Here is a 12,500-nt window from a genome sequence, read left to right as displayed (position 1 = left end):
CCTTTTGGAGACTCGTTCTGAAAATTTTCAATGCAAATTTTAACCCGATGGTCAAAGAATGAAACGCTTCAGATAATGCCTTATCGAGTGCGAACTTAAGATTGTGGACGCTAAAAGCACTGCTGACTGCAGCTATAAATAATCATCATATTGTTGTTATGTAGAAATGATGTTTTGGAATAAAGTTAATTGTAGTTTTATTTTGTGTAATTAATATTTGTTGCTGTTAATGTTCGTGTGTGAGCGTCGAGAACAAATTCATCCTTTCATTGCGCATGAAGTTTCGTTTTCAATGTCAACTGCATTTGACTACTTTCTCCAACACCACATGGAATAATTGGAGATAGAAAATCTATAAGAAAGGGTCAGCTGTGTCTATGGCCATAGGGAATTGCGATTTTCATTGCTGTAATTCACAACAATGCCCCAATTGACTATACTTTAGTCTAAGCCTGATAAAAAGCTACAGTCCCTTACCATCTTCCAATGTCCTTGCAATCTTTGAGGAACTCTTTGGTCCACACCCCACCGAACTGAAGACGCACACTTTAAATTCATATTCTGTGAACTTTTCAAGCCCCGTGACAACCGTGGAGAAAACCAACGAACCATTGATAATTGAAACGTTCTTTGTATCAACCCAAGCTGCATCTTTGATAGTTTGTATTTCAAATAGGTTGGAGCCTTCCTTTTGGTATAGAAGTTTAAAGGACATCAAGTTTCTTTCATTGTAGTAAAGTTTTGACAGCTCCCAAAAGACAGCGACACTAGTCGACGACTGTGCAGTCACATTGACAAGAACAGGTGCTTTAACAGGAACTGGCATGGAGAAAAAGGTATTAGTGAATACAGAACAAAACTGCACAAGTCTAGAAACACCATTACTTTATTCAAATGTATCAATTTAATTCTCTCTTGATAATTCCGTAACTCGATTTACAATACTAACAGCAGGCTGTTAAACACTTTTCCGGAACATATATGAAGAAAGAGTTCAAATAGAGTTCATTACTTCTTTTCTACTTTTGTTTTTTCTAAATGATAAGATGGAGTTGTTAAAATGCATAGAAAATAAGTTCATCAGTTACCTAGAGATTTAAGTGTTCCATACAGCTCAACTCTCAATGCCTTATGACCAAAAAAGTCAGTTGGCTGAAAGCGGATGAAGCTCGCTATGATAACCTCCTCAAGATTATGCTTGACAATGTCGTTTCGCCCAGTATTTCCATAAAAGACCTGCAAAAGAAATAAGAATTTATGCTGACAATTATGGTGACGACGATACAGATGATGACAGTAGCCTGAATATAAGCTGAAGACAGATGCCTTTGTTTGGTAAGACAAATTCATGGTGTTAATGTTTACTTTCAAATTGAAAAGTTTAATGTCAACTGTCTCAATATCAGAAACCATGGCTCTTTTAAGGACGGTGCCCACTACTTCAAAGGTATATTTTTTCCGAGTTTATGAATGTGCGGGAGAAGAAAACCTTTACAAATGTTATTGAAATCCAAAAAGAAAATTGGGAGTAACCACACATTTTTCAAAGTTAATTAATCAACAATAGCTGTAAAATACAAAGCAATGTATAGCGCTCTTTTCCAAATTGAAGCTCCAAATAATGGATGGTTATCCTCAATAATTATTTGCCTTTTGCATACCAAGAGCACTTGCTGAGTTCTGCTTTCTCCGCATAGTTTTAAAGCGCTCAAAAATATTCATTGTATTAGTAAGCACCACTGCTGGGAACTCCGAGTATTTCGAAATGCGCAGAACGTATGGTCAATAACAACTGTAGGCACTGTCCTTAAATGGACTCTAAAATCATGCCGTCCATTTGTGTTATCTATCTCCCTCTCCCTCAGCAAAACGACGAAACAAAAACTTGAGAGGCCGCCTAAGAAAAATAAACAAGTAAAAGAAATAAGACCGATGCTGATCAAGTTCCACTAGAAAACCAACTTAAAGAGAATCCACTCAGCTGCCAGAAGATCTTCCTCCAAGATCAACTCCAAACAGAATGAACAAAGGAGTGAAATAATGAACTTTGTATGTCAAAGCCAAACTAAATTAACTTTCAACTCTCAAAAAAAAGTATTTTCAAAACATGAAAATAAAACGTACAATAGATGCATTGTATTCCGGTATTTTTTCTTTTACCGGTAATAGCAACTCCACATGCGCAGACTCACAGCATTGCAATGGAAACTAAAATGGCAAGATAATAATGACCAGCTCCCAGTTGGATTGATAACTCAGTTGGTAGAGCAAGTGCAGTGCAATCGCATGGCCGTGGGTTCAAATCCCATTCAAGCCTGGATTTTTTAGGCTTCCTTTCCATTGCTCAAGTAACCGTAATGATCTTTCCAAATTTCATTTTTTTCTATCCTAGAGCTGAAATATATAAGGGTTCATACTCCCGCTAACCTGCCCACTGGAAACGTTTCATTGACAACAGGTTTTTAATGTGGACCACAAGGGAAAACAAAATCAACCTTTTTGGTGAATTCTCGAACAATTTCCCTCAAACAATCAAATTTACTCGCGAATAAAGAACAACAAGCTACGTAGACTTGTCAAAACAAAGAGTGAGTTAGACTGACTAAATTATACTGAGAAATACCAGAAAGAAGGTTAATATCAAAATTATAAAAAAATACGACATCCAAGAAAATAGCGACAACATAAGAGAAACTCGAAAAGTAATAAGCAGTACGTTAGGTCGTAAGACAATAATGATTAACGAGATTTCCAGTGAGGGTCGATCATATACTGATAAAAAAAGACATACTCAGGGTTAAAATGAATCTACATGTACATTTCGGTATGCTCAGGGAGAAATTGGACAAGAACATTCCATATACAGGTGCCCCATGCGAGAAAAATTCGTAAGTAAGAGGGCATCTACAGGCCTCGAAAACGAGTTATATGACAATCGGTTCCAGACAAAACATTTCTGGCGTTTTGAAGCAACACAAATAATAAAGATATGTTTAAAATAGCATTTCAGCAGTTGTTTGACAATTTTAATGTGAATTTCCGTAAAAAGGAAGGCTTTCTTAGTTCTATTCCATGTATTCTTATTCCAGAATACAGTCACTTAAACGCACCCTTAGTATATGCGATAAACCTATTGAAAGGAAAGCTATCATAAAGTTGCTCAGCGTACACACTGATGAATTTAGACTGTCATAGGATAATCACATATTGCACATCGTACTGACCTAACGGCCAAAAATGGCTTGTGTATGCTTTGAAATACTCATCCATATTCAATAGTCGTTTTGACCAATCGGATAAATTTCTCAAGACACGTGAGTTCGATCGATCTCCAGTGCTGTTTCAAACGTTTGACCTCAAATTAGAAAAGTTCATTTCTTGGATTTTAATGATTTTAGAAAATTAACAACCAGCATGAAGAACAAGGGAAAGAGGAATTTGGCAAAATAGGGAGATATGGCAACGGGACGTGGCTCCAAATAACAAAGTCATGGCAAGGTTGTCATTTGTGACTGCGGTGAAACAATTTAATTACTGACATATATAACTGCCTCGTACTCTGACAATTCATGTAAGAATGACTTCACCAACGGGTACTAAGAGTTTCAAAGCAGTTATGTTAATCTTACCAACGTCCGCTTGCAAGGAATTAGATTCAATAAGCCACACACAAAATATGTCCTTGTCGTATGATCCATTACTTGAAAGTAAGCATTGCAATTGCGTGAAGATGCATGTCGTGCCTGTGAATTTAATAGTAGCTTTTCACGAATAATGCCATCAGTCGAAATTGAAATCCTTTTACCATAACTGTAGAAGAATGTCGACACCCAGTAGAACAGAAGTTGCAAAATTAAAATTCTCCACAACACGATAAACATCTCCTGAATTGTGATCCGCCGGAAAGACCGAAGCGTTCTTTTAGACGCCATCTTATGAAATTGACATATACGTCGTGTAAGTTCACCGTAGTGTAACTGCTAACTGAGCCCCAAGTCTCCTCGTTCGTCGTCTGAGTGAGATGGCACTGCTGAGAGGTGAATCACCGATGTAATAATGACAAGAATTGTAATATTATTACACAGTGGTCTGAATTGCTTTTTTTAAAGACGATCTCGTGAGGAGTGTACTTAACGGAACCGCAAAATGAAAGCTAAAATTTTGCGAGAGCGCTTAGGCCCCCAAGGGGCACCCAACGTCAATTTGCGGAAAATATCTGTTCGGAAGACGATTTGAGATCTAGAATTTTCGGAACATTTGTTGTAAAATTTCTTGCTTGCCTGCCTGTCCTAGGATTTTCAAACATCTAAAAAATGATGTAATTGCTCATTTTAAACGGATTTTTACCCTAAAAAGGTCACCTAGGATTTTCGGGAGCCTTTTTTGTAGCTGAAATTTTCGAAAAGGTAAGTTTTGATCCCTACAATTTTCGGATCACTAGACTTTCAGCTAGGAAATCATATGAATAATGTTTAGGGGATAAAAATATGCCTATATATATTTTTTTAAATACCAAAAAACGTTTAACAATGCTATTTTTAAGTAGTTTTGAACTATATTCTCGTTGGGTGCCCCTGCCTAATGACAGAAACGAGCACTTATAAGTTTGAAATATCGCTATAATGAACTGCCACCGCGGCCGCAATCCCGCATACAAAAATTTGGTTTCATCAACGGAGTTGATAATGTAAATTGGCCACCGTATAGAGATTCTCTGTACGGTGGTCAGTTTACATTATCAACTCCGTTGATGAAACAAAATTTTGTAAATTACTTCCCCACCGACGCAGCACCATAGTTTCTTTAGCTACCCCCCGCAATCAAGGGCAAGGCGATCTCGTGGAAAGTGTAATTAACCGAACCTGAAAGCTTAAATTTTACGAGAGTGCTTAGGCCTAATCACTGAAACGAGTACTTAGGCTTAAACAGTAAACGAGTGCTTTCTTCTTCACACTACCTCGTGAAAAGTGTTGTACATTAAGCGAACCACAAAACGAAAGCTAGAATTACGTGGTGATATTAAAGACTAAAAAAGTAACCTTGTCTACGAGAGTGAAATTTTGACTTTGCAGAAACAATGGTCAACCTTTGTGTTGAATTCGCACATTCCTTGTCCACTTTTATGACACTGAAAGAAAACAAAAACGCAAACTAACAAACAACAATCCGACGTGTAGCCGCAAGCAGTATAATGAACTGCCAACGCGGTCCGCAATCCCGTAGTCGATGAATGAAAATTGTTCAAGGGCAAGACGATCTCGTGAAAGGTGTAGTTAACCGAACCGCAAATTGTAAGCAAAACTTTTACGAGGGTGCTTAGACCTAATCACGTAAGCCAGCGCTTAGGCTTAATCACTAAGCGAGTGCTTTCTTCTTCACACGATCTCGTAAAAAGTGTAGTTAAGTATAATGCAGTGCTTTGTTCTTCACACGATCTGGCGAATAGTGTAGTAAACCGAACCACAAAATGAAAGTTAAAATTTTTACGAGAGTGCTTATGCTCTGGTATCTGCAGAAGCTGCCAGTGCTTAGGCCTAATCACTGAATCGAGCGCTTAGTCTTAATCAGAAATCGAGTGCTATTTCGAATCAAAGTTAATCGAATTGTAAAATGATTCGTTGAACGCGCTATAAGAACGAGAGATATATATCAACTTAACAAATCGAAAGTGGTTTAGCGTTGTCTGTACTCTTATCGACAACGATATTCGTCATCACAGTGGTCAAAATGTTGTGGACTCAGGAGGTGCAGTGAGCAATTTGCCTCGCGAGGCCAAAAATATCAAACATGTTTGATTTTATCCTCACGGCCTCGCAAGGCGAATTTCTCACCAAAATTTTCCCGCACACGTGAGGAAACGGATGAGCAAACCGCTTCGCGATGGAGTATGCTGAGCTCTTTCCTCACCGTGTGCGGCGGACTTAAGTAGGCCAAAAGCATTTGAACAGTAGAAAACTATTTTTACCTTGCAACAGCTGCAGATTACCCCGCCACATCGAGGCCGTTACTGTAAAGGGCTGGCCACGCGTTACGGGGAAAAAATAAAGTCAAGGTTGCTAAGTATCTTAAGTAGCTGGCTGCGCAGTTCGCGGTACGCAGAAAGAATTAAATTCAAGATGGCGAGGTATGTTAACTAGCTTACGCGTACGCAATGTTAAAAGCGTGCTTAGGCCTAATAAGTGAAACGAGCGCTTAGGCTCAATCAATAAACGAGTGCTATTTGCTTCACACAATCTCGTGCAAAGTGTAGTTAGCCAAACCGTAAATTGTAATCACTGAAACGAGCGCGTACACTTTTGAAATATCGCTACAATTACCGATTTTGTCAATGTTCACCCAAATGGTGTAAATACCAATGGATGAACGAATTGGACGAAATTGGCAAAATATCGCAAAAAATTGTCTAATTTCTCAAATTCACCAAAGTTCACCCATGTGGTGTCAAAACCAATGGATGAACTAATTTGACAAAATTGGCAAAATATCGTCAAAATTGCCGAATTTGTCAAATTCGCTAAAATCGCTAAAATCGCCAATGTTCACCCATGTGGTATCAATACCAATGGATGAACTAATTTGACGAAATTGGCAAAATATCGCCAAAATCGCTAATTTTGCCAAGATTGTCAATCGTGCAGCTCTTTCGCCAAATCTGCCATTTATGTCATCGTGTGCAATTCTGAACATAAGTGCCCTCAAAACACTAAACCGGAGCATTTTTACGCTTACCGGCCAAAGTGAATAACATTTTTATACATCGCTGAAATCGCTGAAATACATTTCTTCGATTTCCAAGTGAACTAGACTGGCGCGACTTCTTATGTAACGTCTTTTTTGTTCACGGTGTTTTTCGATTCCTAGGCAAAGTGAGCTAGACCGCCTTTCACGGAGGAATAGTCTTTTTCCCATCACGATTGGTCAAAACGGCTATTGAATATGAAGGAGTATTTTAAGCCATTTGAAACATGCGCAGCACATGTTTTAGTATCAGATATAAAAAATCCCTCGGGTTTCACTCTCAGGACTTTTTATATCTGATAAAACACTCCTGCTTGTGTATATATTAAGTAGTAAGTATTTAAAATTAGACCTCTAACGAAAGACTTAAGAACATTGAATTCTATTTATCGATCAGTACAGCCGTACTTCGACTATTGCAGCCTTGTTTGGGGTAATTGCTCGAAAAAAGCGTGCTTTTTTGTCGGAACTCTGAGAGGCTCTAACGGCGTCCCGTCGCCTGAGGCGATTAACATTTGGCTTCGGGCGAGTGAGAAAAATTACCCGGTCGCCCGGCCGGGCACTCTGGCTTATTGTATTTCTAGCAGATAAGGCGGCTAAAAAATTTAATATGCTGGGCCCGGTTGTTCGAAAACCGATTAATTTAATCCAGGATTAGCCTAAACTTTTGTTCCATGTTTTCAACTTTTCGGTGTAACTTTTTTTGGCCTATTTTTGTTTTTCACGATTGCCTTCTTCAAATCCCGACCTATCCAATCGAACAGAACCGAACAAAAAACCAATCGAACCCAATCGAACTCCAATCGTTCGACTGGGTTCGGCAATCGAACAAAATCGAACACCTATTTTGCTGTGAGTTCGATTTTCGAATCAATCGAACCAATATAATCGAACAAAATCGAACTAATCCAATGCAATTGTCTCTTGACGCCTCAAACTGAGTAAAACACGTGGAATATCACATTGTCAGTCCTGGGTTTCAGTGCTCAGCAAAAGCCGCGTAAAAAGGGAAGGGAGTTAGCGGTGATTTCACGTTCACCTTCGGAATTTTCCAATACCACGTGCCTATCATGCGATGCGGCGTTCGTTAATCGAACGTTCGATTATACCAATCGTTCGTTAATCGAACGTTCGATTATACCAATCGTTCGGTAATCGAACGTTCGATTGGGTTCGATTACCAATCGTTCGGTAATCGAACGTTCGATTGTGTTCGATTGGCAAAATTTTATTGTGAGTTCGATTATGTTCGATTGAGTTCGGCAATCGAACGATTGGTGTTCGATTGGGTTCGATTGCCGAACTGTGCGATTGGATAGGTCGGGTCAAATGTAACGTTTTGCCGAGTATCAGCGTTGAACATCATTTGGGAGTAGAGAAATAAACTCCTTGGTTAAATTTTAATCTGGGATTAGCGTGAATCGGCTTTTGAACAACCGGGCCCTGATGGTTACAGTTTACGAAACCTCTCGGAAAAAGTTTTTTCTTCGTACGAAACAATTAGTTCAAGGGCCGTTCCACATGATTTCACATGTAACATGTAATGTAATGTAACTGTTTATTTCGACACGGAGAATCATCAGTTAAGTTAAAAATTAAAAATTAAAACTTGTACAGCTGCTTTACATGATTGCCGTGTGGGAATCCGATATCTCAGATACTTTCTTAATACCCCGTTTAAACTGCCCAATAGAACAAACGCTTTTTAAATCTTGGGGCAAGTTGTTCCACAAACAGGCCCCGCTGTAGCAAAAACTTCGTTTTAAGTAATTAGTATTTGGCTTGGGCAGCGAAAGCTTTCCTTCAAGATTTCTTAGGTTATAATCATTAACGTGGCGTTCAGTGAAGAGACATTGAAGATAGTCTGGGGCAAGTTCATTCAATGTTTTATACATAATTAAAGCTTTCTGCTTTTTACGACGAAGAGACAGCCTCTCCCACCTAAGCATCGCGAGAAGAAGGTTGGAGCTCGTATTAAAAGGTGATTGAGTAATTACTCTGGCAGCGCGATTTTGTAATTTTTGTAATTTATCACTCAAACAGCCACTCATACCATCCCAAACCGGGCTGCAGTAATCAAAATGTGGTAATATTAAAGCATTATAAATTTGAACTGCAACATCCGTCGGAATAAAAGGTCGTACACGTTTCAATGCACCAATGGCTGAAGAGACTTTCTTGCTTATCTCGTCAACGTGTTTAGACCAAGAGAGTTGTGCATCAATGGTAAGACCCAGAGATTTAATATGGTCAACTCTCTTGATCGTCCTGTCATCGATACTTATATTAATCTTCTCACATTGGGTATTCAATCTCTGCCTAGATCCGATTATCATTAGCTCAGTTTTGGCCACATTTAAACTTAATTTGTTGGCTCTCAGCCAACAGGTAAGATTGTTAAGTTCAGAAGTCACTGCTAGTTTAAGATCGGCTACGTTTTTGCAGATAAGGTTATACTGGTGTCATCGGCAAACATTCTCGGCGCAGCAACCCGCAGGCAGTTAGGGAGATCGTTAATGTACATCAAAAAAAGCAAGGGACCCAGGATGCTACCCTGCGGTACGCCACAAGTAACAGTGCTGGCAGTTGACAGATTGCCATTTCCATTACACCTTTGGGTCCGATTACTTAGGTATGACTGAAACCACTTAGCAGTTGCCTGGTCAGCACCAAAGTACGACAATTTACGTAAAATAATTTCGTGATCAATTGTGTCGAAAGCTTTTTTAAGGTCAATGAAGACTACTCCGTTCAGGAAGCCGTTGTCGATGTTAACGGACCAGCTATTTGTCGCCTCAAGCAAGGCCGTTAGGGTGCTATGTAAGGAGCGAAAGCCCGACTGACAACTTGATAACAATTGATTGTCATTTAGGTATTGGTACAGTTGATCGTAAACAATTTTTTCAAAAACCTTCCAGACAACCGGAATAACAGAAATTGGACGATGATTGTTGAGGTCCGATTTTTCACCCTTTTTAAACACCGGAGTTACCCTGGCCATTTTCCATTCTGTTGGATAAATCCCAGTGATAATTGACTTTGTAAATATGGCGGTCAGCGATGGAGTAACAATACTAGCAGCCATTTTCAACAACTTACTTGGGATCATATCGAGGCCAGTGGCTTTCTTTTCATCAATATTCCTCAATAGGTTAAAAACAACGTCGAGACTAGGAGTAATATGTTCCAGGAAATTCTTGATATTTTTCCGAAAAATCTCGCTGTTTCCCCCTAAATATTGTGAAAAAATTCTAAATATCCTAAACATTTTCTTAACAGTTTTCTATAAATATTATAAATTGATCAAAAACTTAATTTATTGGCAAGACCGCAATGCGGCAGTCTTTACAAAGTGACTAACACAAGTACAAGGAAAGGGCAGCAGTAAAAGCCGGAATCCGGAGTCTGGAATCCGAAATCCGGAAACCAGAAACCAGAGACAATTTGCGAGAACTACTCACTCCTTGTACGCTCTGCTATAATTTGCACACTCAAGTATTTTACTCTGAGAAAATGTATACTGTAAAATGGATCTGAGCTTGCTATTCTCAGTAGATATACAGATTTGAGAATGGTGATGGCATCATCAAACTATGGCAGTCCAAATTACAATAAAGGAAACTTAAAGATTGTCTAATTTGTTTTCCTTATTTTTCACCTGGCTTTTTGGGTACAAAAATGCTTCTTTTTAAGGAACAAGGCGCCTGGAGAATAGGGGGCTTAAGCACGCGCGTTTTTAAGACGCAGACGGCAACCAGAAGAGAACATTTCGCGTGCCAGGACTGTGGTGTCTCCCAGATTTTTGTATCAATTAAAAGCTACTTAGCAATGTAAATGTGATTGTATGAAGACAAGTTAAAAGGAAAAACAGCTCACTTGCGTAAGTGACGGAGCGCGACTGAAGCTGTTGATTCAGGAAGAACATACAGTAATACCGTCAATTTCCGATAGTAACGACCCCTCCCTCCCCGAAATTAACGTCAATTTTTTGTGGCCGCTAGTAAGTCCCGAAAGTAGCGACCTCCCGAAAGTAGCGACTTCCCCACACCCTGAAAGTAGCGAGACCAAGTTTTTTAAATTGTATACCGTATACCAGTCATATGTCAATCAATAGTCAAAATTTTAATGTACAATAATATGTTCGTGCAGTGTCACAAATTGTTCAAATATGTTGTCTCCTACATATGACGCTCTAATGCTACGACAATTGAGACTAGAGACCAAATCTTTCATGAGTGAAATAGGTGGAACAATTACAAAGACGATAGCATTGCAATCCTCTCCAAGTAAACGATCAAAAGCGTTGGGGGCTAGTTCAAAGGCCAGACTTTTCCCAGCTCCCGTTGGAGCAGACACAAACATATCTCTGCAAGACAGATAGTCTTGAATTGTTTTTCCCTGATAGTAGCGCAATTCGGAATATCCGGTGGCCTTAGTAGCTCTGTTGGAAGTCACGCTTCACTGCGTATGACAAATTTTGATTGACAATTCTATCCCTTGAGTTTATCCCCTGGGGTACACGAGGACTACTCTGATGTTTGGGTCGCTAAAATTGGCGCCAATCAAGTATGAAAAGTCCTTCGTTCTGCGCGTCATCTACATGAGACGAAGGACTTTTCGAAAGTCTAGGCAAAGCGACGCGACTTCATCATAAAAATGTCGTCGAAGACTATTTTAATAGGTCTTAGTATTTTTCGGTGCGGTAGTGAAAGGTCGGAGTCCGTGCATGGAACAGTCCTTCTTGGGAGCTTGCTCCTTATAAACGGAATGCATAAATGGCGGCCAAAAATGTATTCTTTTGTTTCTGTGCTAATTAGACTCACTAGCCTCACTCTCAAGAAACATTTATTTTGTATTTTGTCCATGCAAACGAGGCTTAAAAAAGTGAGGCCCCCATTTATGCATTCGGTCAATGACCGTGAATCAGAACGGACTAAGATTTCACTACGTGGTGACATTTCGCTGCAAGTTCGTCATATCCCACTTCCACTTTTTAATGACTTTATGATCCCAACAAACTCCGGACAGATTGTTGAAAATCTGGAGCGGACCTGGGGGGGAGGGAGAGGGGGTGTTCAGGGGTTTGATCGAACCCCCTAAATTGAAACACCTAGTGACATAAACTTGTAAAAGTATAAAACAAATACAAGTACATCTTAAATAAGAAGGCTAATTCGCTGCTGTTCGATGTAGCTAAAACGTTTCTGATTAAGAAACAAATAAGTACCGGTATTTGAATATTTTGGTTCGCTGCGAATGTGTTTCTTTTTTCACCAGTTCTGTGATCCAGACAATTTCCCTAACATTAACTGTTTGCTGCGAATTGTTTGTACTACGCCAGTCACAACGAAAAACCCGTCACCTACGATGCTGTAGTTCAGCGTTTTGTGGAAAGATATATACCCCGAAGAATGCTTGTTATGGATCCCGTCTTTGGTGAAACACAAAGTTTCAAAAAGGTTTAACTACAGCATACCTTTCTCATAGTTTTATAAAGGAAAATTTGATCCGAAGTGCATAACGTTTCATATATTTTTTCTCAATGCGCAAGCGGGCGGTATTCTGCGAATCCTACAATCTGATTGGCCCTAGGAGCAGGCCGAATTTTTCTATCTTGCCCGCCACCCGGGCAGAATCCTAGCCCTAGTTGAGTGAGCTTATGCAATGACCTTAAATTTCCATTTTTTGATACCGATCCGTTTATATCCAAAAGTAAGCGTTTCAAAATTAAACAGATTTTTAGAAGACAGGAGGCCTAAAAA

At 39.4% G+C, this 12,500-nt stretch overlaps 1 protein-coding gene across 2 annotated transcripts in view; it reads right to left on the bottom strand.

The window, feature by feature from the left end:
• The window catches only part of LOC138023593 (uncharacterized), a 213,690-nt gene that overhangs the window by 21,141 nt on the left and 180,049 nt on the right, over window positions 1-12,500 (bottom strand). For both annotated transcript variants that reach the window (XM_068870618.1, XM_068870617.1), the window contains 2 exons: window positions 1,089-1,236; window positions 478-819 (listed from right to left, as the gene is read on the bottom strand). In XM_068870618.1, the coding sequence (XP_068726719.1) occupies window positions 478-819; window positions 1,089-1,236 (490 nt within the window). The remainder of the gene's footprint in view (window positions 1-477; window positions 820-1,088; window positions 1,237-12,500) is intronic.

Source organism: Montipora capricornis, chromosome 11 (genome assembly GCF_036669925.1).
Source record: "Montipora capricornis isolate CH-2021 chromosome 11, ASM3666992v2, whole genome shotgun sequence".
Taxonomy (NCBI): domain Eukaryota; kingdom Metazoa; phylum Cnidaria; class Anthozoa; order Scleractinia; family Acroporidae; genus Montipora; species Montipora capricornis.
This window is presented reverse-complemented; position numbering and strand designations above follow the sequence as displayed.